Source organism: Symphalangus syndactylus, chromosome 7 (assembly GCF_028878055.3).
Source record: "Symphalangus syndactylus isolate Jambi chromosome 7, NHGRI_mSymSyn1-v2.1_pri, whole genome shotgun sequence".
Taxonomy (NCBI): Eukaryota; Metazoa; Chordata; class Mammalia; order Primates; family Hylobatidae; genus Symphalangus; species Symphalangus syndactylus.
Window position 1 is genome coordinate 47,553,813 of NC_072429.2, and position 23,625 is coordinate 47,577,437.

General features: G+C 49.9%; 2 protein-coding genes across 4 annotated transcripts in view; one reads left to right on the plus strand and one right to left on the minus strand.

The window, feature by feature from the left end:
- The first annotated feature begins 57 nt into the window (after window positions 1-57).
- Window positions 58-20,493, plus strand: SLC23A1 (solute carrier family 23 member 1). 3 transcript variants are annotated; one of them, XM_055286033.2, is made up of 16 exons: window positions 58-2,744; window positions 4,218-4,279; window positions 4,893-5,006; window positions 5,448-5,605; window positions 6,578-6,666; window positions 6,834-6,913; window positions 7,077-7,258; window positions 7,390-7,510; window positions 7,632-7,788; window positions 8,113-8,260; window positions 8,783-8,888; window positions 9,116-9,245; window positions 9,349-9,492; window positions 9,967-10,062; window positions 15,145-15,411; window positions 20,063-20,493. In XM_055286033.2, the coding sequence occupies exons 2-15, from the start codon at window positions 4,244-4,246 to the stop codon at window positions 15,390-15,392; spliced, it is 1,809 nt and encodes a 602-aa protein (XP_055142008.1). In that variant the 5' UTR covers window positions 58-2,744; window positions 4,218-4,243; the 3' UTR covers window positions 15,393-15,411; window positions 20,063-20,493. The 3 variants fall into 3 exon arrangements, with proteins under 3 accessions (XP_055142008.1, XP_055142009.1, XP_063498833.1); XM_055286034.2 differs by having other exon boundaries at window positions 58-4,279; window positions 6,834-6,901; XM_063642763.1 differs by lacking the exon at window positions 20,063-20,493 and having other exon boundaries at window positions 4,118-4,279; window positions 6,834-6,901; window positions 15,145-16,306.
- The window catches only part of PAIP2 (poly(A) binding protein interacting protein 2), a 29,656-nt gene continuing 23,660 nt past the window's right edge, over window positions 17,630-23,625 (minus strand). Inside the window, exons 3-4 of the mRNA XM_055286064.2 lie at window positions 23,219-23,398; window positions 17,630-18,641 (exon numbers count right to left, since the gene is read on the minus strand). Coding sequence (XP_055142039.1) covers window positions 18,585-18,641; window positions 23,219-23,398 — 237 coding nt within the window. The 3' untranslated portion in view covers window positions 17,630-18,584. The remainder of the gene's footprint in view (window positions 18,642-23,218; window positions 23,399-23,625) is intronic.

Sequence of the window (23,625 nt, forward strand, 5' to 3'; positions counted from 1 at the left end):
AAAAAAAAAAAAACTCTCAAAATCAATTTTTTTTTTTTTTTGAGACAGTCTCACTCTGTCATCCAGGCTGGAGTGCAGTGATCTTGGCTTGATGCAACCTCCACCTCCCAGGTTCAAGCGATTCTCCCACCTCAGCCTCCTGAGTAGCTGGGATTACAGGCACCCACCATCATGCCCGGCTAATTTTTGTATTTTTAGTAGAGACGGGATTTCACCATGTTGGCCAAGCTGGTCTTGAACTTCTGACCTCAGGTGATCCGCTCGCCTTGGCCTCCCAAAGTGCTGAGATTACAGGCGTGAGCCACCACGCCCAGCCTTCAAAATGCTTTTTCTATTCTCTCACTCAACAACAACACAGAAGATGGCTGTGACCAAATGCGTGGGGGCTTTCCCCCATACACCAGGCAAGCAGTTCTGCAGCCAACACCAGCTGGGTGCCCTCCAAAATTCAATTCTGGCACTATCTACCTGGAGATAGCATCAGATCCCACAGGCTGAGGGCTCAGTCCCCCATTCTGTCCCCCATTCAGACACCAGTTCCAACTCCAGGCCTCTGGAGCTTCTGGCCTACTGGCTTCAAGATGAGGTTCCTACAACCCCCTCTTTGAGTTCAACTAATTTGCTAGAGTGGTTCTCAGAGCTCAGAGAAACGTTTACCAGTTTATTATAAAGGATGTTACAGAGGATACAGATGAAGAGATGTGTAGGGCAAGGTATGGGGAATGGGTTCGGAGCTTCCATGCCCTCCATGGATGCATCACCGTCCAGGAACCTCCACGTGTTCAGCTATCCAGAAGCTCTCTGAACCCTGCCCTTTTGAGTTTCTGTGGATAATTCATTACGTAGGCATGATTCATTAAGCCATTGGCCATTGGCGAACAACTTACCCTCCAACCTGTCTGCCCTCCCTTGACGGGGGATGGGGGGTGGGGGGAGGCTGAAATCCTGCCTTGGTCTCTCTGGTGACCAGCCCCTGTCCTGAAGCTACCCTAGGGGCTGCCAGCCATCAGTCAATCATTAGCACACAAGAAGACATCATTTTGGGGATTCTAAGATTTTAGAAATTATACTCCAGGAAACGAGGTCAAAGACCAAATATATATTTCACAATATTACATCCCTCCTACAGAGGGCCAAATTTACATCCCTACAACTTCCAGAGGTAAGAGGGAGCCATCAATGGTGTGGTGATGTAACTGCCCAAAGGGTTAACCTTGCCCAAGCCTAGACAGAGCCGATTGCTCAAGATAGGGGAATTGCAATAAAGAGTAATTAATGCAGAGCTGGCTGTGCAGGAGACCAGAGTTTTACTATCACTCAAATCAGTCTCCCCAAGCATTCAGGGAGCAGAGTTTTTAAGGACAACTTGGTGGATGGCAGGGAAGCCAGTGAGCCAGGAGTGCTGATTGGTCAGGACTGAAATCACAGGGCATTGAAGCTGTCTCCTTGCCTTGAGTCAGTTCCTAGGTGGGGGCCACAAGTCCCAACGAGCCAATTTATGGATCTGGGTAGTGCCAGCTGATCTATCAAGTGCAGGGTCTGCAAAGTATCTCAAGCACTGATCTTAGGAGCAGTTTAGAGAGGGCCGGAATCTTGTAGCCTCCAGCTGCATGACTCCTAAACCAAAATTTCTAATCTTGTGGTTAATGTTAGTCCATCCTACAAAGGCAATCTAGTCCTCAGGCAAGAAGGAGGTCTGCTTTGAGAAAGGGCTGTTATTGTCTTTGTTTTAGACTATAAACTAAAAACTAAGTTTCTCCCAAGGTTAGTTCAGCCTACACTCAGGAATGAAGAAGGACAACTTGGAGGTTAGAAGCAAGATGGAACTGATTAAGTTAGATCTGTTTCACTGTCTCAGTCATAACTTTGCAAAGGTTGTTTCAGTGACATCCCAGGGCTTCAGAGCCATCATGAGAAAAGAGAACCAAGGAAAACTCTGCACGCAGGCCACCTTGTGGCACACCTACTCCAGCCACTCCATGCTATCTGCGCCCCTCCCAGAACACACGTCTCACTGGGTCTATACCCGACGGCTGTTCATTTTCCACACTCTGCCTTTGACCTCAGCTGGTATGGATGGGCCCTGGGTTTCTGACTAGCCAGATTCAACATTTTGGTTCTCAGTCCTGCTTTCTCCGGAAATTCTTCTGGCTGGGCCTTTTCCTTAGTAAAGGAGCCGTGGACCCCACCTAGGTCTGGGAACTGGAGATCGGTGGCACCAGAACTTTCAGTTTCCTTTGTGAGTGTCTCTGATCTGGCCAAGCCCTGGGAGAGAGACAGAACATTCTAACCCCCATTTTTAGAAATATTTTTATTTGGCACGATAGCCATGTGTAGGAAGACAATCTAATCCCCCTTTGACAGATGCAGAAACCGAAACTTAGACAACAGAAGAGGTTTGGGCCAAGTCCCTGGCTGAGTAGTAGTAGGGCTGGGAGGGGATTCAGACTTAGGGGATCGGGGAGGCTGGCTGCTGGAGGAATAGAGGTGCCTGGGGCAGGCCCTGGCCACCCCAGCTTCCCTGGGAGCTGCACTCAGCCCCCTCCATCCTTCACCTGTTCCAGGACCTGCCTGAAGCCCCACCATCCCTGGCCGTCACTCAGGAGAGAACCCCTAGACACCAGGAGGAAAGTCAGGGCCCAAGAAACCCACTAAGCTGTCAGTAGGACAGGGTGTGGAGCCGGGCACCCGTGACGTGGACCTGTGTTTCTGTGGGGTGATTAGAGAGGCTGCATCAGCTCTGGGTATGTGGGCCTCTTCGTGCTACTGTGGATCTGGGACCTTGTTCTCCACCTTGTTCTCTATACGTGTTGTGTGGTTTGGGTTGAATTGAGTGTCCATGGAGCCATGTCTGCAGGGGGTCGGGCTTGGTCTCCACAGCACCCTGGAGAGTTCTAGGAGGAGAGGTTGGAGAAAAAAGTGCTGGGGAGTTGCAGAGGCTTCAAACGGTCCAGCAACTTTGGAAACTGGGAGCAGTAGCCAAGAGGGAGAGGAGAGGACAGGCGGACAGAGGAACAGTGTGGACACCGGCAGGCAGGCAGACTCAGTGCTGTGGCATGAAGCTGCTGCCCAGCTGGAGAGCGGTGCTGCCCCTTGGCCCTTCAGACAGGGCCTGGACATGGGCACAGCGACCCAGAATTAGGAAGGCTCTAGAGTGCTGGGGCTGGGGCAGCCCAGAGGGGAACAGAATGGGGACCTCAGGCCCAGCCCTCACCAGCTGAGGAGCCTGAGCTCTTAGGGCCCCTCCCCATGTCCCCCTCTGCCATCCTCAGGCCCTAGGGCCAGGCTGGGCTGGGCCTGCCAGGAGAGGAGAGAGGCTGGGCCCAGGACTGCCTTCCTGGGCTGGGTGATGGGCAGTCACACAGGGCTTGGTGCATAGAAAGGCCCCACGCTCCGTCTAATGCTCTTGCTGTCTTTAAATTCTTTATACTTTTGGAATAAAGGCCTCACATTCTCACTTTGCACTGGGTCCCAGAAATTATGTGGCTGGGAGGGGAAAGGGATCTGTGTCCTGACACAGAGTGCAAGCCAGGCTGGGCCAGCCTAGGCAACTCCGCCTGCAGAGGCCCATCTGCTGCCTGCCTCAGGGACCCTGAGGGATGCAGGGTGGTGGGGGCAAGGCAGCTCAGACCAACCTGAATTTTAGGATTGGTTTCTGCAACCTTGCTATCTGCATGGCTTGGGTCAAATCACATCTACTGAATCTGTTTCCTTCGCTGTTAAAGGGGTTAATACCGCCCAGCACAGGGGTTACTTGGGACAGTGCAGATCCATGTTTCTTGGCACAAGGCCAAGGCCAATCCTCAATAACGAGAATGACTATGATGATGCTGTTAATGATGAACTGGTTATTAATCAGTGGGGAAGGGCCTCATACAGGCGGTTACATAATAAGTGCCTGTTTCCACTCCCTCTTTCTCCCCTCACCTGGGGCTTGGTAAACTTCTGGTCCTCACCCCCTCGACTCTGGCCCTCACTTGGGAAACAAGAACAGGTCCTGCGCCCAGGCGCAGATGTGGGCAGGGAAGGGCACATGTGGCAGAGGCTTGGGTGGCTTTTACTGCCCTAGTGAGAGTTAATACATTACCTCTGCCCGGGCCCCCCTTTCGCAATCCAGACCTGGGCATCTGGTTACAGATTTACTTCGAACAATGCCTGATATGTGGAGTAAAGTCCTCCTCCTTGGCCTTCGTAAAGTCATCCCCTCTTCTCCTCAGGAACTGCTCAAACCTGTGCCCCAAAGATGAGGGCCCAGGAGGACCCCGAGGGCCGGACACAGGTGCTGGGGGCTGGGGGTAGGAGCTAGGTGGGGACGGGGGTGTGGGGAGCTGGAGGGCCTGTGCAGGCCTTCTTCCTGGAGGCCAGAGATAAACGTTCTGATGAACTTGATAAGAGTGACTGTCCCAAATTGAATGTGGCAACTGGGGGATGGGTGGAGGTGGGGGTGAAGGAGCCTGCAGCTTTGGGACTGGCTGACTCCAGGTTGGGGTTCAGGAGGAGCCTAACCTCCCCACCAGTGACACCCCAAGGATCTCCAGGGGACAGAGGTGGGACCGGATTGGACTTGTCCACAGTCTTGAGCCCTCTTGGCCCCCCTCTCCTGTGGTCTCCAAGACTTCTGACTTAATGGTCCATTTCCCTGGCTGAAATGACAGGTCCTGAGGGCTCTAGAAGCTGGCACAGTAGACTCATCCCTGCGGGAAGCAATGTGAAGTGGGAGACAACTATGGCCAGGCTGAGTGGCAGCCGGGTGGATTGACTGTTGGGGAGGGTGGGAACCCCACTCTCAGTTGCTGACAGGCCACTTGGGATGCCTGATTGATTCCGGGGCAGAATGGATTTTGCCTGTCCCCATCACTCCACCCTAAGCTACTTATCTCTACTGCCTCCAGCATGAATCCACCAGGGACCCCCTGACTCCACTACCCACAGAGCCTAAGTTTGACATGTTGTACAAGATCGAGGACGTGCCGCCTTGGTACCTGTGCATCCTACTGGGCTTCCAGGTGGGTCCCCCAGGGCCTCCCCACCCTCACTCTGCACACTCCCCAGGGACTCCAGCCCCTCCCTGGACAGCAGGGGTATCCTGGGTAACAGGAAGAAAAACCTGAGCTCAGCACAGTGGCTGTCAGCAAGCAGAGGTGTGGAAGAGGCTGAGTCCTGAAAGAAGATGAACTCCCTGGGGCAGTGTGACGCTTGCCAGGTGGGGTGTTGGTGACAGAGAGCAGAGCCGACTCCACGGAAGCCGCAGGAATAACTTGGGCGGAAATTAGTGACCCCCAGAGTGGTCAGCAGTAGCTCTCTGGGAATCCCTTGTGGGGACTGCCAGTCCTGGGCAGGCAGCCAGGTCCAGGCCCGCTGAGGCAGGCATGAGGACACTAGGCTGTCCCCTCTCCCTGGAGCTCTGGGGTCCTGCCTCATGCACTCTGCTCCCTCCCTCTGCCCAGCACTACCTGACATGCTTCAGTGGTACCATCGCCGTGCCCTTCCTGCTGGCTGAGGCGCTGTGTGTGGGCCACGACCAGCACATGGTTAGTCAGCTCATCGGCACCATCTTCACGTGCGTGGGCATCACCACTCTCATCCAGACCACCCTGGGCATCCGGTGAGCCGCCCAGCTCCCCCCCCACCCCCCGCCACCCCTCCACTGTGATCCACACAGCACGAGCAGGTGGGCTCCCAGAGCCGCTATCTGCCTCCACCTGCTTCTCCTATCCCAGGCCAGCCTTAGAGCTGGGCAGCGCGGCCCCAATCCTGGGAACCTTGATCTAGGCACAGTTCAAAGACCAGGCATCTGCAAGTTTAAGGGAATGTACCCTCGCTGGCTCTCCCCTCTTTTTTTTTTTTTTGGAGACGGAGTTTCGCTCTTGTTGCCTAGGCTGGATTGTGGTGGTGTGATCTCGGCTCACCACAACCGCCACCTCCCGGGTTCAAGCGATTCTCCTGCGTTCAAGCGATTCTCCCACCTCAGCCTCCCGGGTAGCTGGGATTACAGGCATGCGCCACCATGCTCGGCTAATTTTGTATTTGTATCTGCCCACCTTGACCTCCCAAAGTGCTGGGATTACAAGCGTGAGCCACCAAGCCTAGCCGGCTCTCCCCTCTTAAGCCCCATTCTGAATACTGCCCAAATGGTAGCCCTGAGCTAGCTCCCAGGGCTGGTGCCAGCCTCTTCGACAGCCCACCCTCCCAGGGCCCCATGCCCTCGAGTGCACAGCCCTAGGCCTGGGTGGCATTTGAGCTGTTTGAGCGGCGGGGGACAGGAGAAGATTGTGAGAGAAACCTGGATGCAGGAACTGAGCTTTCCACTTCCGGGCAGGTGCTCCCTTCTCACAGTGCAGGAGCTGGTGGTGGGAAGGGGGCAGGTTTTGAGCTGGGGGCTCCATTTGTTTTCTTCCTTGGGCAGCCAAAATGTTAGAGATGGTCTTCCCTGGGGCCTCAACAATTTCCATCTGCCCTTGTCCCTCGTGTCTCTGTCACTCTCTCTGTGCTCTCCCTTCCTGATCTCTCCCCATGTCTATATCCCTCCTCCCCACCTGCCCCTCCCCACTCCCGTTGCTTTGTGCCTCTCCTCCAGGCTGCCGCTGTTCCAGGCCAGTGCCTTTGCATTTCTGGTTCCAGCCAAAGCCATACTGGCTCTGGAGAGATGGAAATGCCCCCCAGAAGGTGGGTACACTTCTGGGGGCCGCACTGGGGAAAAGGGGAGGCCCAGAGACCTGGAGATCTGAGCAACTGTCCCTGGTCCAGACACCAGGGTGCAGCCATGGCAGCATCTTCTCTCCCTCTCTGTCTCTGTACCTGGTCCATGTGTGTGTTCCTGACTCTACCCCCAGAGGAGATCTACGGTAACTGGAGTCTGCCCCTGAACACCTCTCATATCTGGCACCCACGGATACGGGAGGTGGGTTTGCATGTAAGGGTAGAAGAGGCCGGGTCCTGAGGAGGGGCTATATGGGAGTGAGGGTGGCTGCTGAGTTTGGGGATTTGAGCAGGTGGTCCAGGAGCTTTGTTCCTGCTAGCAGCAGCCAGGTCATGACCTTTACATGGTGACTTACAGCTGATGTTTGCCCTTCCAGGTCCAGGGAGCAATCATGGTGTCCAGCGTGGTGGAGGTGGTGATTGGCCTGCTGGGGCTGCCTGGGGCCCTGCTCAACTACATTGGGCCTCTCACAGTCACCCCCACTGTCTCCCTCATTGGCCTTTCTGTCTTCCAAGCTGCTGGCGACCGAGCTGGCTCCCACTGGGGCATCTCAGCTTGGTGAGCAGGCACCAGGCCTGATCCCTGCCCAGCCCCAACACCCTACCCTCTTCATGTCCTTGGTCCTTCTTCCCGGCTCCTGGCCCCAGCCTGGCCTCCCATCCACTTCCTGATTGTGCCTCTGCCCCCAGCTCCATTCTCCTGATCATCCTCTTCTCCCAGTACCTGCGCAACCTCACCTTCCTGCTGCCTGTCTACCGCTGGGGCAAGGGCCTCACTCTCCTCCGCATCCAGATCTTCAAAATGTTTCCTGTGAGGACCTGGCAGGCGGCTGGGGCTGGGATTATGGCCAGAGCTTGGGCTGAGGTGGGAGCAGGTTAGCCTGGACAGAGACCTCCAGTGCCTTCAGTGCCCCCTCGCCCCCCTGCTTCAGATCGTGCTGGCCATCATGACCGTGTGGCTGCTCTGCTATGTCCTGACCTTGACAGATGTGCTGCCCACAGACCCGAAAGCCTATGGCTTCCAGGCAAGAACCGATGCCCGTGGTGACATCATGGCTATTGCACCCTGGATCCGCATCCCCTACCCCTGTGAGCAACACCCCTTGGGCCCCCTCTGCCCCCAGTTGAGACCACTTATGAGACAGACTCCTGGTGACCCCAATCCAGCAGGTGACACACCTAGCATTAGCCGCACATTTATAGTGCGCCCAGCAGAGTGGTGTTTTACTTAGACAAAGCTTCAGTCCCACTTCCTGGCTCTGAGTGACTCAAATAAGCTCCCACAACTGTATAGCTCCCATCCCAGCCTGAGGTCTCCTGATCTGCTCTTGCTCCTTCCAGCACTGCCCTGTCTATTCCTAACCATCACAGTCTCCTCACTGTAGCCACCATCGTGTCTCCCTCCGGGCACAGGTCAGTGGGGCCTGCCCACAGTGACTGCGGCTGCCGTCCTGGGAATGTTCAGCGCCACTCTGGCAGGCATCATTGAGTCCATCGGAGATTACTACGCCTGTGCCCGCCTGGCCGGCGCACCACCCCCTCCAGTACATGCTATCAACAGGTAGCCTACCTGCCCTCCTCGGTATCTGATCTTCTCAGGGGCCCTCCAGGAAGCACACACAGGAACGGGGTGGAGGCCCAGGGGGCAGGCTTAGGCAAGTCGGGGACACGCTCCAGACCTCATTCTCCTTGTTTGTGCGTTGGGGGTGCCCTCTCATCACCCCTCTGTCGTTGCTGGGAGTAGCTGAGAAGATGGCGGAGTCCAAGGGAAACCACCGTCATTGACAGCCCTCCATGTGCCTGGCTCTGGCTGTGCATTCTTATGCAATCTTTGAAGCATTTTGTGAGACAGGCACCGGTATTTATCCCAGGAGGAAATTGAAGGCCAGAATTACCCACAGGAGTAAGTGCCAGCGCACTGGGACTAGCTCTGGAGCCTGAGCACTCTGGCCTGGAGTAGGGAGTGCTACAGCTGATAGCTGCAGCTCCCACAGCCCCAGAGGACGGCAGCCCGCTAAGATGATGGGGGATCACAGGCTGGTGCAGAGGCTGGACCGAGCCCCGACTCTCCCCTTCCTTACAGGGGCATCTTCACCGAAGGCATTTGCTGCATCATCGCGGGGCTATTGGGCACGGGCAACGGGTCCACCTCGTCCAGTCCCAACATTGGCGTCCTGGGAATTACCAAGGTGTCGCGACAAGCCGCAGCCAAGTCCCGCCCTAATTCCGTGGGCCGCAGGCCCCGCCCCAACTCGGTCCCCACTTTGGTTTAGCCCCATCCTGTCTTTGAGAGGCCTCACCCCCGCATCAAGCCCCAGCAGGTTTATGCCTCGCTCTTATAACAGGCCCCGCCCCTGGAACTAACCCCGCCCCAGCCTCATCCCCAGGTCTAGCTCCCCCGCTGGCTCCCCGGCAGGTGGGCAGCCGGCGCGTGGTGCAGTATGGTGCGGCTATCATGCTGGTTCTGGGCACCATTGGCAAGTTCACGGCCCTCTTCGCCTCGCTCCCTGACCCCATCCTGGGGGGCATGTTCTGCACTCTCTTTGGTGAGTGTCTGGCGCGGGCCACGGGTCGCGGTGCGAGTCGCCGAGTGGGACCCACCTGGATTGCGCATGTGCGGCGCCTCCAGCGGTTCTCCTGCGCCCTTAGGCATGATTACAGCTGTGGGGCTGTCCAACCTGCAATTTGTGGACATGAACTCCTCTCGCAACCTCTTCGTGCTGGGATTTTCCATGTTCTTCGGGCTCACGCTGCCCAATTACCTGGAGTCCAACCCTGGCGCCATCAATACAGGTGCCTCCAGCTGTTTACTGTCTCCAAAGGCGGGGTGGGCCCAAAACTTTGAGCACAGCCCCCTCCCTCAAAGGCTCCACACAGCTACAGCCACAAACCGTACCCAACTCTGAGTGTCAACCAGCAGCTAAGAGCCTGGGTCACAGCTGTCCTTTACTAAGACACTTCCTGTGGACAGTTATTGACCTTTACATGTGCTTATTTAATTTTCAAAACAGCTCCATTTATCTACATTTATCATTTATCCATTATCATTTCAACTTTACAGATGAGGAAGATGAGGCTCAGAGAGGCTCAGTGATTTGTCCCAGGTGAACAACTAGCAACTGGCAGAATTGGGATTTGAACCCAGAGATAGGAAAGACAGAGATAGGTTTGAGACAGGGCTTTGCCATGGCTGCACAAGAGGAAGTCCCTCAACTCTGCTCTCCGGATTGGGCCATGACACCCATTGGCCTTTGGCCTATTCCACAGGCATTCTTGAAGTGGATCAGATTCTGACTGTGCTGCTGACCACGGAGATGTTTGTGGGCGGGTGCCTTGCTTTCATACTTGACAACACAGTGCCAGGTATGGTTCGGTCCTGGGAGGGGAATGAAGAACTAGGCTGGACTCATGCACTCCAACAGATGGCCTCTAAGCTGGAGCTGTGGCTAGGTCCCATGCAATGCAGGCCCTGCAGGGAGCATCAGGAATAGATGGGCTGGCGGAGTGCTCACTGGCTGGAGGGAGAGAACGAGGCACAGACATGCCTCAGAGGTCTTGAAGAGGATGGGCCCAGAAGAGTCACTGCTGGGTCCTGTGAATCCTTTCCTCTCCGCTTTTTCCATTTCTTTCCTTTTTTTTTTTTTTGAGATGGAGTCTCACCCTGTCACCCAGGCTGGAGTGCAGTGGTGCGATCTCAGCCAGCTCACTGCAACCTCCACTTCCGGGGGGTTTCAAGTGATTCTCCTGTCTCCCGAGTAGCTGGGACTACAGGTGGCTGCCACCACGCCCAGCTAATTTTCATATTTTTGGTAGAGATGGGGTTTCACCATGTTGGGCAGGCTGGTCTTGAACTCCTGATCTCAAGTGATCCGCCCACCTCGACCTCCCAAAGTGCTGGATTACAGGCATGAGCCACTGCACCTGGCCTTCTCTCCATTTCTTAATAGCCACTGGGCTGAGGGATGTCCTTGCTTTCTTCAGAGTAGGACAGAGATAAATGCAGCATCAGTTTGTTGGCAAAATCCTTCCACTCCAAATATGTCAGCAGCCTGCCACAATGGCGACTAAAAGAGCCACTAACATTTCCCTTTGGTACTAGAGCTTTTTGCGTGGAGGATACTTTTTGGGGCCCACATAAAGATGCCAGTAAATATATAAAATAAATGTCACCAGGTGTTCTGATAACAAACAGTTAACATTTACCAAACATATACCATAGATAAGGCAGAGCTAAGTGTCTTACTTCATCCTCAAAAACCACAAAGTCATAAAGTCATAAAATTAAAACATCACGGCCGGGCGTGGTGGCTCATGCCTGTAATCCCATCACTTTGGGAGGCTAAGTCGGGTGGATCATGAGGTCAGGAGTTCAAGACCAGCCTGCCCAACATGGTGAAACCCCATCTCTACCCAAAATATGAAAATTAGCTGGGTGTGGTGGCGTGTGCCTGTAATCCCAGCTTCTCGGGAGGCTGAGGCAGGAGAATTGCTTGAACCTGGGAGACGAAGGTTGCAGTGGGGCAAGATCGTGCCATTGCACTCCAGCCTGGGTGACAGTGCGAGACTCCGTCTCAAAAAAAAAAAATTAAAACATCGCAAATCTGGGATATATATTTTAATTGAGACAGGGTCTCAGACTATCACCCAGACTGGAGTGTAGTGGCACAATCATAGCTCACTACAGCCTCAAACTCCTGGGCTTATGTGACCCTCCTGCCTCAGCCTCCCAAGTAATTGGGACTACCGGTGCACAGGTGCATGCCACCATGCCCGGCTAATGTTTGAATTTTTTGTAGAGACGGGGGTCTCACTTTATTGCCAAGGTTGGTCTCGAACTCCTGGGCTCAAGTGATCCACCCAAAGTACTGGGATTATAGGTGTGAGCCACCACACCTGGCTTTTTTTTTTTGAGATGGAGTCTTGCTCTTGTCACCCAGGCTGGAGCACAATGGCGTGATCTTGGCTCACTGCCACCTCTGCCTCCTGAGCTCAACCAATTCTCTTGCCTCAGCCTCCTGAGTAGCTGGGATTACAGGTGTGCACCACCATGCCCAGCTAATTTTTGTATTTTTAGTAGAGACAGGGTTTCACCATGTTGGCCAGGCAGGGTAGTCTCAAACTCCTGACCTCAGGTGACCCGCCCACCTTGGCCTCCCAAAGTGCTAGGATTACAGGCGTGAGCCACCACACCCAGCCTCTATTTTTAAATTGAGATGGGAGTCTATGTTGCCCAGGCTGGAGTGCAGTGGTTATTCACAGGTGTGATCATAGCATACTACAGCCTCAAACTCCTGGACTCAAGCAATCCTTCTGCCTCAGCCTCCTGAAGAGCTGAGGGTACAGGTGCATGCTATATATCATCTGGCTAAATCTGGGATTTTTAACAACATCCATCTGACACAGTCAATGGCCTGTGTCCCATCCACTGCACCATACTGCCTCTGCTGGAGGGTTTCAGGGGACCCGGGTTGCAGGACTGGGGAAGGCTCCAGGGAGATGGGAGTTAATGACTGCATCAGTATAGGGACATAAGGGATGGTAGTAGCAAAATGATGGGCCTCCATCTCGTCACTTACCAGCCTGATCACAGCCACAGGTCCTGTCTGCCTCCCTCTCTCTGAAGATCCAAATGTTTATATTCACATAACATAGGTGTCAGATGCTGTCTCTGCACAGCTGGTGGGTTGGGGTTGGGGAGGACAGAGGAGGGCCAGGGTTCCCCATAGGATTTTAGGCAGAATCAAAGGAGGGTGCTCTTGGTAGCGGCTGTCCCTTTGATGGATGGGTGGGTATTTGAACATGGTACCCCAGCCCATTTAGAGGATGCTAGACTGGGGGCTGGAGCAGACCATCCTATGGGCCTGAGACAGTCAAGTGGCAGCCTCAATACCTAGGGAATATGAGGAGATGGAGAACATCTGGGTAGGCATCTGTACATGAAGAGGCTTCTTTGTGACTTGGGTGGCTAGTTTAAGCTATCCAGTCATCCTTAATGACAGCTGCAGAACTGCCTGAGTCCCTTATACCCCACCTTTCAACCCACCTGAGCATCGCAACTGTCCCTGCCAGGAATCATTCTGTGCGTCATGCCACATAAGCTCAGCAGTCTTCGGTATCCACTGAGGAACCTAAAGCTCAGGGGGGTTAAGTCACTTGCCTAAGGTCACACAACCTGGATTCAAACTAAGGTCTAGCTGGCTCAAAACCCTGTCCTTAACCATGGAATAGCAAAAGCCTTTTCCAGCCCTTAACTTCCTGCTGGGGATGGGCCATTTTGCATTTGTTTTTGGTTTTTCTTTTTTGAGACAGAGTCTCGCCCTGTCACCCAGGCTGGAGTGCAGTGGCTCAATCTCGGCTCCACCTCCCAGGTTCACACCATTCTCCTGCCTCAGCCTCCCGAGTAGCTGGGACTACAGGTGCCCGCCACCATGCCTGGCTAATTTTTTGTATTTTTAGCAGACAGGGTGCTCTTTGTCTTTACCTATCCATAGCCCAACCTTAGAGGGCAGTCCATTTAGTTCAGCACATGCTGCTAGAGCTTACCTGCTTGGCCCTGAATCAGACACTGAGGAGGATATGCCAAAAAGTGTAAGTCAGTAACAGTTTGTTTAGAGGAGCTCCTGGCACAAGATAGGTGGTAAAACTAGATTTAAGCAAGCAATGAAGTCAAGGAAGCCGGGCTAGAGTTATTGGGAGGGTTTACTGATGAGGGAGAGTGGGTGAGGCCTAGGAAAAAGGAGGGGGCTTGGAGAAGTATAGAAGGCACTGAAGATTGGGATGTAGTGGACAGGCTGACTGGTCTGCTAGAGGGAGCTCTCGGCTGGCTGCCATGTGTGTCTTGGCAGTGGTGCGGCGTAATCAGACACCAGGAACATAGTCCTACACCACACCTATGGCTCATCCCACTCTACTGTGCCCACTGTGTGTGCCCTTTGTACAGCCAAGCCCAATCAAAGTGTCTCTTCCAGACTGTGTGCGCCCTTTGTAGAGCCAAGCCCAATCAGTGTCTCTTCCAGGTAGTCTTCCTTGGGGACTCCACCTTCCCTCAGTGCCCTCTCCTGTGAGATTTTGGAACATAATTTGGTTTGTGCTACTCATGGGTTTGTTCTCAGCCTCGGCTGCCAGCAAGTGGAAATTCCCACTCCTTCTGTTAGATTTATAGTATTTCAGTCTTTGTCGATCCCAGCCCTCTTGTGAAAACCTGAGATCTCATGTGACCCTGCCCCACCTGAGAGAGAATTCCTAGTTGTAAAAATTACTAACCGGGCTCAGTGGCTCACGCCTATAATCCCAGAACTTTGCGAGGCCAAGGCGGGCTGATCACTTGAGGTCAGGGGTTCGACACCAGTGCCTAGCCAACATGGTGAAACCTCATCTCTATTAAAATTACAGCAATTAGCCGGGCATGGTGGGCCACACCTGTAATCCCAGCTACTCGGGAGGCTGAGGCAGGAGAATTGCTTGCATCTGGGAGGCGGAGGTTGCAGTGAATCGAGATCAACTCACTGCACTCCATCCTGGGCAACAGAGCAAGAATGTCTCAAAAAACAAACAAACAAACAAATTATTTGGTGTATCCCTACCTCCAAAGATTTTATTTAGCTTGACTTTCTGGTTTGTATTATAAAAATAAGTTTATTTTTCACATATGGAATCATAATACAAAATATTAACACTGATTATAGTGTTTCAAAATATGCCTCCCTTACCCCCAGAACACAATCTGGGCCTGATTTGGTCCCCATGGGCCTAACACACATTACCCACATACTCACAGATTTAGGTTCACAATTACTTAACTTTTTGTCTTTCTTCATCTTAAAATTTTGTATAGGCCGGGCACAGTGGCTCATGCTTATAATCCCGGCACTTTGGGAGGCCAAGCCGGGCGGACCACAAGGTCAGGAGTTCAAGACCAGCCTGACCAACATAGTGACACCCCGTCTCTACTAAAAATACAAAAATTAGCCGGGCATGGTGGTGCATGCCTGTAATCCCAGCTACTAAGGAGGCTGAGGCAGGATAATCACTTAAACCCGGGAGGAGGAGGTTGCAGTGAGCTGAGATCGTGCCAATGCACTCCAGCCTGGGCGACGGAGTGAGACTGTCTCAAAAAAATAAATAAAATAAAAATTTGTACAATGGTGTCTGTATATCTCCCAGGGGTATGTTTTGAAGAAACAAGATAATGAAATTAAAGCACTTAGCACAGAGCCTGGCACACTGTAGTTACACAATAAATACTATTATAACTAGTATCCTTTAGTGTTCCTTAGAGCTCTGGCCAAGTTAGTTCAGAAACCATAGATTCAGCCACTTTTTAGGATCAAATGATAGTTAAGGAAGATACTTGATTCTAGAAGTCTGCCTTAGGACTGGGTTACGGGAAGTGGGGGTGGCTGAGGGTTGCTGGCCTTGGTAAATGACCCCACTGTCCTCTTCCAGGGAGCCCAGAGGAGCGTGGTCTGATACAGTGGAAAGCGGGAGCTCATGCCAACAGTGACACGTCTTCCAGCCTCAAGAGCTACGATTTCCCCATTGGGATGGGCACAGTAAAAAGAATTGCCTTTCTGAAATACATTCCTATCTGCCCAGTCTTCAAAGGATTTTCTTCAAGTTCAAAAGATCAGTTTGCAATTCCAGAAGACACTCCAGAAAATATAGAAACTGCATCTGTGTGCACCAAGGTCTGAAAAATGACTTCCAGGAAAGGTAGGATGTGTCTATGGTTTTTGTGGGAGGGTTAAATAATCAAAACATTCTTATGCTTTAACCAAAGAAAAACCAAACTATTCCGTTCTCTTTCTTGTAAACTGTCCTCAAAGAGGTGAGCTGGGTAAAAAGTCAACATATAGATTTTGGGTGGAATTCCTTTACCATTTCACAGTAACAGCAGAACTTCCCAACTAGTGTGGGCCACTAAGAGGCTACAAGTATGCTGAAATGCAGATCCTCTAGCCTTCCAGACACCTGGGCAGAATCTGGGCCAATTGGAGTCCTTGAGCTGAGAACTCTAGCCACCGGCAGCCTCATTCTTGTACTCCAGTATGCTTAACAAGTATCACTTTGATATGTGACATGGAAAATGTTGAGAAATGCAGCACAAGAACAGGAAAAATCCTCTCATATACACTGCCTTGTCTCAATAACATCATAAAATTAAAGTCCTCTAAAACAGGATGCCTTTATCCTAAAACGATGCCTGTACAAGCCCTATGAGGTGATACTTTGTCCTTAGGGCTTCAGAACGCATGGGCAGCTGATGCTCGGAAACCTTCCATCACTATCTGTAATGCAGATGCCTGGCTCTCTACTAAACACTGAAGTGGGTTCAATGTGCACGTTCCCTCAGACAGACAAGAAAAGTTCCCAAAAAGAGAGGTTAGCCTAGATGACTCCTTAATAGTAAAAATAACAACACTTAAAATAGGACTATGTCTTAAGTACTTATATATATTAACTACTCACATAATCAAGAGACAGTTATTACTGCTATTTTAGAGATGTGGAAAGGAAGGTACAGAAAGGTTAAGTGATATGCCCATGATCAAAGGATTCACATCCAGGACGTCTGGCTAGAGTTCCCTTTTCCTTTTGAGACAAGAGTCTTGCTCTGTCGCCCAGGCTGGAGTGCAGTGGCGCCATCTCGGCTCTGCAACCTCCACCTCCCGGGTTCAAGCAATTCTCCTGCCTCAGCCTCCTGAGTAGCTGGGATTACAGGCGTCTACCACCATGCCCAGCTAATTTTTGTAGAGACAGGGTTTCACCATGTTGGCCAGGCTGGTCTCAAACTCCTCACCTCAAATGATCCACCTACTTTGGCCTCCCAAAGTGCTGGGATTACAGGCGTGAGCCACCATGCCCAGCCTAGAGCCCTCTTTTCTTTTTTTAAATTTTTTTCCCAACAAAAGCCACATTCGAGAATCTTTACTCTTAAGGGCGATCACCTGACATCAGGAGTTTGAGTCCAGCCTGGCCAACATGGCAAAACTCCATCTCTACTAAAAAAACACAAAAATTAGCCAGGCGTGGTGGTAGGCGCCTGTAATCCCAGCTACTTGAGGCTGAGGCAGGAGAATCGCTTGAGCCCAGGAGGCAGAGGTTGCATTGAACTGAGACTGCACTCCAGCCTGAGTGAAAGAGTGAGACTCTGTCTCGAAAAAAATAAATAAATAAATAAAGGCTGGGTGCGGTGGCTCACGCCTGTAATCTCAGCACTTTGGGAGGCCGAAGCAGGTGGATAACCTGAAGTCAGGAGTTCAAGACCAGCCCAGCTAACATGGTGAAACTCGGTCTCTACCAAAAATACAAAAATTAGCCAGGTGTGGTGGCCCACAACTGTAATCCTAGCTATCTGGGAGGCTGAGGCAGGAGAATCACTTGAACCTGGGGGGTGAAGGCTGCAGTGAGCTGAGATCACGCCACTGTACTTCAGCCTGGGCAACAGAGCAAGACTCCGTCTCCAAAAACCAACCAACCAACCACACACTGGGGTACAGGTGCCCACACCAAAGAACCTCCCCACCACCCACTGCCAGAAGAATGTGAATCAGAACTGACTATATGGCTTTCTTAATCTTTTTCAACCTAACAAGCTCAAGAAAAGCCCTTGTGAAGAACAAAAAACAATGGAGGTTCTATTAGAGTAAGGTCACCATCACATTGGTCAGCCATAAAGTTTCTTACATGACTATCTAGGATGCCCCTGACACTGAAGTCTGAGGTGATTAAGAAGCAAGGATGGGCAATGGGGTTATTCTACTGCTATATTCTGGAAAGATACTTGCATGGCAACATACCTGTTAGAATCTAACAAAACCTGAAATCTTAGCACATTTTGCCAGCAAGATTGTCCTGAGGCACTGGGCCCATACTCAAGTGAGTAACACCACTACAGTACATTCCAGCACCAATAAACACAACCATCTGCTCAGTTCTACTATTATTTATTTTTTTAAATATTTTTGAAAAAATATAATTTTTTTACAATATTTTCAACTTAAACACTATTCACACTGAACACATATGGCAGCTTAACCTACCCAAATATGAAGTTTAAGAAGCCAAAACTGTTCTAGCTTTGTTAAAAGAAAAGTTGTGCTGCAGACTCTTGTGATGGTTAACAAAGCAAGGAAAAGCACCACTCAAAATCATAATGTTACAGTATTTTTGTTCAGGTGGATTATGGGTTGGTGTTGGTCATATGTTAGACTCCATACAGGCATAGCTATGATGCAGTGAATCCCTTAGAAGTTACAATTCTTAAATTACATACTTCCTCAGATGTAACATTAGAACTCAATATTTCTAACAATAACATACCAGAAAAGCCTGGACTGGCACTCATCTGCTGACTAACTTGTAGCCTCGGTAATATGACATACTTGTCTTTAACAAATTATCTCAAATTAACTAACAGACCTGCAGAAAATGGAGATTCTTTTTGATGGGGACATAATCAAATTTAAGTCTGAGAAATATGCTTAACAGTTGGAACTCAAATTAAATGTACTGATTTTAAAGTTTAGACATTAACAAGTGATAGTTAACCCTAAGGGACCAGATTAGCCTCAAAAAAAGACAATTTAGTAAGGTTTAGGTCTTTTAATTTGGTGCTTGTTCACAACTTGACTGGTGCTTCTTTCCTTGCTGTCTTCACATCAAGCCATGGGGCCAATTCTATTTTCAGTAAATGTTTGACAGCTTTTTACTTAATAACAGTCTCAGCACTTTTATTAAGCATGCAAGACTAACAAAAACTTTGGCAATGCATAAGTGTAACACAGTGACGAGAGAGCTTTTACAATTAAGTCTTCTAATACTGCCTTCACAGTGTGGAAATTGTGCTACATCCACCAAAAGAGGGCCCCGTCTACTCAAATATTTCAGTACTTCACCCCAGGAACAAACTCCTTTGCATTCGGATTCAGATTGCTCTTGACCTGGAAAATAAGTACATAAAAAAGCAAGTTCATTAACACAGTTTCAGATACTAATTCAACCTAGATCCTCATGCAAAAACATCTTCCAAAAAAAAAAAAAGACAAAAGAACTCAGTCTGTAAGACTATACTTAACCCCAAAAAACCCCAAAAAGGAAGAACCAGATGTAAGCTATACATCATATTAAATTACATCAATTTTTTCTTTTTTTTTTTTTTGTGACGGAGTCTTGCTCTGTTGCCCAGGCTGGAGTGCAGTGGCACGATCTAGGCTCACTGCAACCTCTGCCACCTGGGTTCAAGCGATTCTCCTGCTTCAGCCTCCCGAGTAGCTGGGACTACAGGCACGTGCCACCACACCCAACTAATTTTTTGTATTTTTTTTTATTTATTTAGTTTTTTTTTTTATGAGACGGAGTCTCACTCTGTCGCCCAGGCTGGAGTGCAGTGGTGCAATCTCGGCTCACTGCAAGCTCCGCCTCCTGAGTTGACACCATTCTCCTGCCTCAGCCTCCTGAGTAGCTGGGACTACACGTGCCCACCGCCATGCCCAGCTAATTTTTTGTTGTATTTTTAGTATAGATGGGGTTTCACCGTGTTAGCCAGGATGGTCTCGATCTCCTGACCTTGTGATCCGCCCGCCGTGGCCTCCCACAGTGCTGGGATTACAGGCGTGAGTCACCGCGCCCGGCCGAATTTTTTGTATTTTTAGTAGAGAAACGGGTTTCACTGTGCTAGCCAGGATGGTGTTGATCTCCTGACCTCGTGATCTGCCTGCCTCGGCCTCCCAAAATGCTGGGACTACAGGTGTGAGCCACCGTGCCTGGCCTAAATTACATCAATTTTCTAAAGAGAAAGTAGGAACTGAAATTCAGTTTGCTTAAGTGTAACCAGAAATCCAGTTACTTCACATAAAATAAAGGAATAGCACTGAACAAGGAATTCTGTTAATTGAACTATGGTATGTTTCTTTTTTTTTTTTTTTTTTTTGAGACAGAGTCTCACTCTGTCGCCCAGGCTGGAGTGCAGTGGCGCAATCTCGGCTCACTGCAAGCTCCGCCTCCCGGGTTCATGCCATTCTCCTGCCTCAGCCTCTCCGAGTAGCTGGGACTACAGGCGCCCGCCACCACGTCCAGCTAATTTTTTGTATTTTTAGTAGAGACGGGGTTTCACAGTGGTCTCGATCTCCTGACCTCGTGATCCGCCCGCCTCAGCCTCCCAAAGTGCTGGGATTACAAGCGTGAGCCACCGCGCCCGGCCGTAGCTTTCTTTAAACACTAAATACCAAAGAAACATGTTAAACAAGTGTTGAAATTATGATTAAAGTAACTGGGGAATTGTTGGTGGATTAATTTTACTTTAGAATCCTCACTAAAAATGTGGAATTGTTTTTCTACAATTGCCGTCTTCTAATTCCCACAGGAAGCATGGTATATAACAGGAAAAGAAAACTACATGGGGAACCAGAAGACCTAAGTCTGAAATCCCAGCCCTGCCCCTAACTAACTTCCATGTAAACTCAGATATGTCACCTTTCTCTGGGATTCAATTTTTTGCATCAGTTAAAAAAAAAGGGGGGGAGGATGGGCGAAAGTCTGAGTCTTAGAGACTTGTACCAATGTTATGCTATGTCTCTAAATCTTTACTCTCCTAAGTAGACTTGTCAGCTTCTAGGAAGAACAGCTAGAAATTTTCCTGTGATATTTTAGACTGCAAGTTGATAAAAATAAAAAGAAATGAGGGCAGGTTCCAGGGCCTGAAATGTAGGTATGCTGGAAGGCTTTTACATTGAATTTGACCCTATATCACTTCAAGACCAATGCATAATATTAAACATCATGTTGAAGAAATAATTTCAGTTTTGTAATTTATACATAGCAGTTTCTTTGGACAGGATATATTCTCCCTTCCTCCAAGGGAAATAATGTATCTACATTTTAAAAGTGTGAAGTTTAAGAAAAAAAAGCAGCATTCCTTTTCTCTTTTTTTGAGACATGGACTCGCTCTGTTGCTCAGACTGGAGGGCAGCGGCACAATCACAGCTCACTGCAGCATCGGCCTCCTGGGCTCAAGTGATCCTCTAGCCTCTGCCTCCCGAGTACCTGGGACCACAGGCCTGTGCCACCACACCCAGCTAACTTAAACTTTTTGTAGAAACAGGGTCTCCCTTTGTTGCCCAGGCTGGTCTCAAACTCCTGGGCCAAAGTGATCCTCCCACTTTGGCCTCCCAAAGTGCTGGGATTACAGGCATGAGCCACCACATCCAGGCACAGTGTTCTTAAATGAACAATTTTCTGGGAGTGGCAGAAGAACAAGAATGAAACAAAGTAATATCAAATAGACTGAGAAGAACAAACCAGCTTCTGTACTATGGAATTATACTGGGTCCAGATTAAAGTTATACATTATGCTCAGCCAAAAGGGTTACTCGGCAGGGCAACTGGGATTATTTACGCTGACTAACGTAGCCGTAAGTAATCATACCCCCGCCCAGACTATTCAGATCATACAGCTGCTCAAATGGGTTACCATCACTTACTGCAACAAAGGCTACACCACAATGTAAACTTCAGTGCTCTCTACACCATCCTTTAGAAGAATGGTTTCCAAATGACCGACTCAGGCAGGTTGGCTGTATAATAAATCCTCTGTAGTACTTTTAAAAAATTAACATGCCCAGACAACTGAGCATGTTGGGATATAACTAAAGAACTGATTTTTGTATTTAATGCTTCATAGGTAATTACGGTGTACGGATCAGTTCAGTGGACCCAGCCAGTTCTCACTCTAGTGCTGATGTTTAGTTATCACAATTCCCCCCACCCCATTTTTTTTTTTTTTTTTTTTTTGAGGCGGAGTCTCACTCTGAAGCCCAGGCTAGAGTGCAACGACACCATCTTGGCTCAACACAACCTTTACCTTCCGGATTCATGCGATTCTCCTGCCTTAGCCACCCAAGTAGCTGGGATTACAGGCACGTGCCACCATGCCCAGCTAATTTTTGTATTTTTAGTAGAGACGGGGTTTCACCATGTTGGTCAGGCTGGTCTCGAACTCTTGACCTCGTGATCCGCGTGCCTCGGCCTCCCAAAGTATCGGGATTACAGGCATGAGCCACTGCACCCAGCCAAGACAAGACTAAAGAGCAAAACTTCTCCATCAAGCTACTTTTGTAGAGGCAAGTAACATGATAATATTGTGTGTGTTTTTAAATTATTAATTTTTTTTTTTTTTTTTTTTTTTGAGACGGAGTCTCGCTCTGTCCCCCAGGCTGGAGTGCAGTGGCGCGATCTCGGCTCACTGCAAGCTCCGCCTCCCGGGTTCCCGCCATTCTCCTGCCTCAGCCTCCTGAGCAGCTGGGACTACAGGCGCCCGCCAACACGCCCGGCTAATTTTTTGTATTTTTAGTAGAGACAGGGTTTCACCGTGGTCTCGATCTCCTGACCTCGTGATCCGCCCGCCTCGGCCTCCCAAAGTGCTGGGATTACAGGCTTGAGCCACCGTGCCCGGCCTAAATTATTAATTCTTTAGGACATTTAAGTACCCTAGGGCAACATCAGGACTAAAAGCAGGGGCTAGAAGTCCGTCTAAGACTAGCTCTACAGTGTTGCCAGAAGTGATTCCATGTCGTGAGACTCTGCTTCCATTGTAAAAAGCAGCACAATTTCTTTTTCCTTTTTTTTTTTTTTTTGAGACAGTCTTGCTCTGTCACCCACGGTGGAGTGCAGTGGCGTAATCTCGGATCACTGCGACCTCTGCCTTCCAGGTTGAAGCGATTCTCTTGCCTCAGCCTCCCAAGTAGCTAGAACTACAGGCACCCGCCACCATGTCCAGCTAATTTTTGTATTTTTTTTTCTTTTTTTTTTTGAGTCAGAGTCTCACTCTGTTGCCCAGGCTGGAGTGCAATGGTGCGATCTCCATTTACTGCAACCTCTACCTCCCAGGTTCCAGCAATTCTGCCTCAGCCTTCTGAGTAGCTGGGATTAGAGGCATGTACCACCACACCCAGCTAATTTTTGTATTTTTAGTACAGATGGGGTTTCACCACGTTGGCCAGGCTGGTCTTGAACTCCTGACCTCAGGTGATCCACCCATCTCGGCCTCCCAAAGTGCTGGGATTAAAGGCGTGAGCCACCGTGCCAGGCCAAATTTTGTTATTTTTTATTCTATTTATTTATTTTTTTTTATGGAGTTTCGCTCTTGTTGCCCAGGCTGGAGTGCAATGGTGCGATCTCGGCTCACCACAACTTGTCTCCCGGGTTCAAGTGATTCTCCTGCCTCAGTCTCCCGAGTAGCTGGGATCACAGGCATGTGCTACCACGCCCGGCTAATCTTTTTAGTAGAGATGGGGTTTCTCCATGTTGGTCAGGCTGGTCTCAAACTCCTGACCTCAAGTCAACCACCCACCTCGGCCTCCCAAAGTGCTGGGATTATAGGCGTGAGACACCATGCCCGGCCAGAAGCAGCACAATTTCTCAAGGGGAAAGAGATGTAGAATTCTTAAATAGACGGGAGCTGGCTTTTCCACTTATGCAAAAGATGCACTAGGTTTTAAAAAGATGAAAAATAACTTTTTACCACAAGATCTTCCAGAGAAGAGCCATCACTGATAACAAGGTCATTAAACTGGTCTTGGATTTGGTCCATAGTTTGTGGGAGATCTCGAGCTGGAATAAACCATTCGTGCTCTTCTTCCTCTTCCAGCATTTCTTGGAAACAGCGTTCAATAAATTCTTCTTCCCATAACTCCTCTTCTATCTAGATTTATAATAAAGGATAATTTATAGCACACTTGGTAGGTATCACTAGGAATGGCTTAAAATATCTTGAACTAAACCATTTAAAGGCACAAAGTCATACTTTCTTTTCTGCTTCCATGCTAAGGAAAAAAAAATGCTTACCATAATGACCTGCGAAGATCTGTTTAGGGTTTTTCTGTTTTTACTTTTATTAGTAGAACATTCTTTTTTCCATTGAGGGTGGCA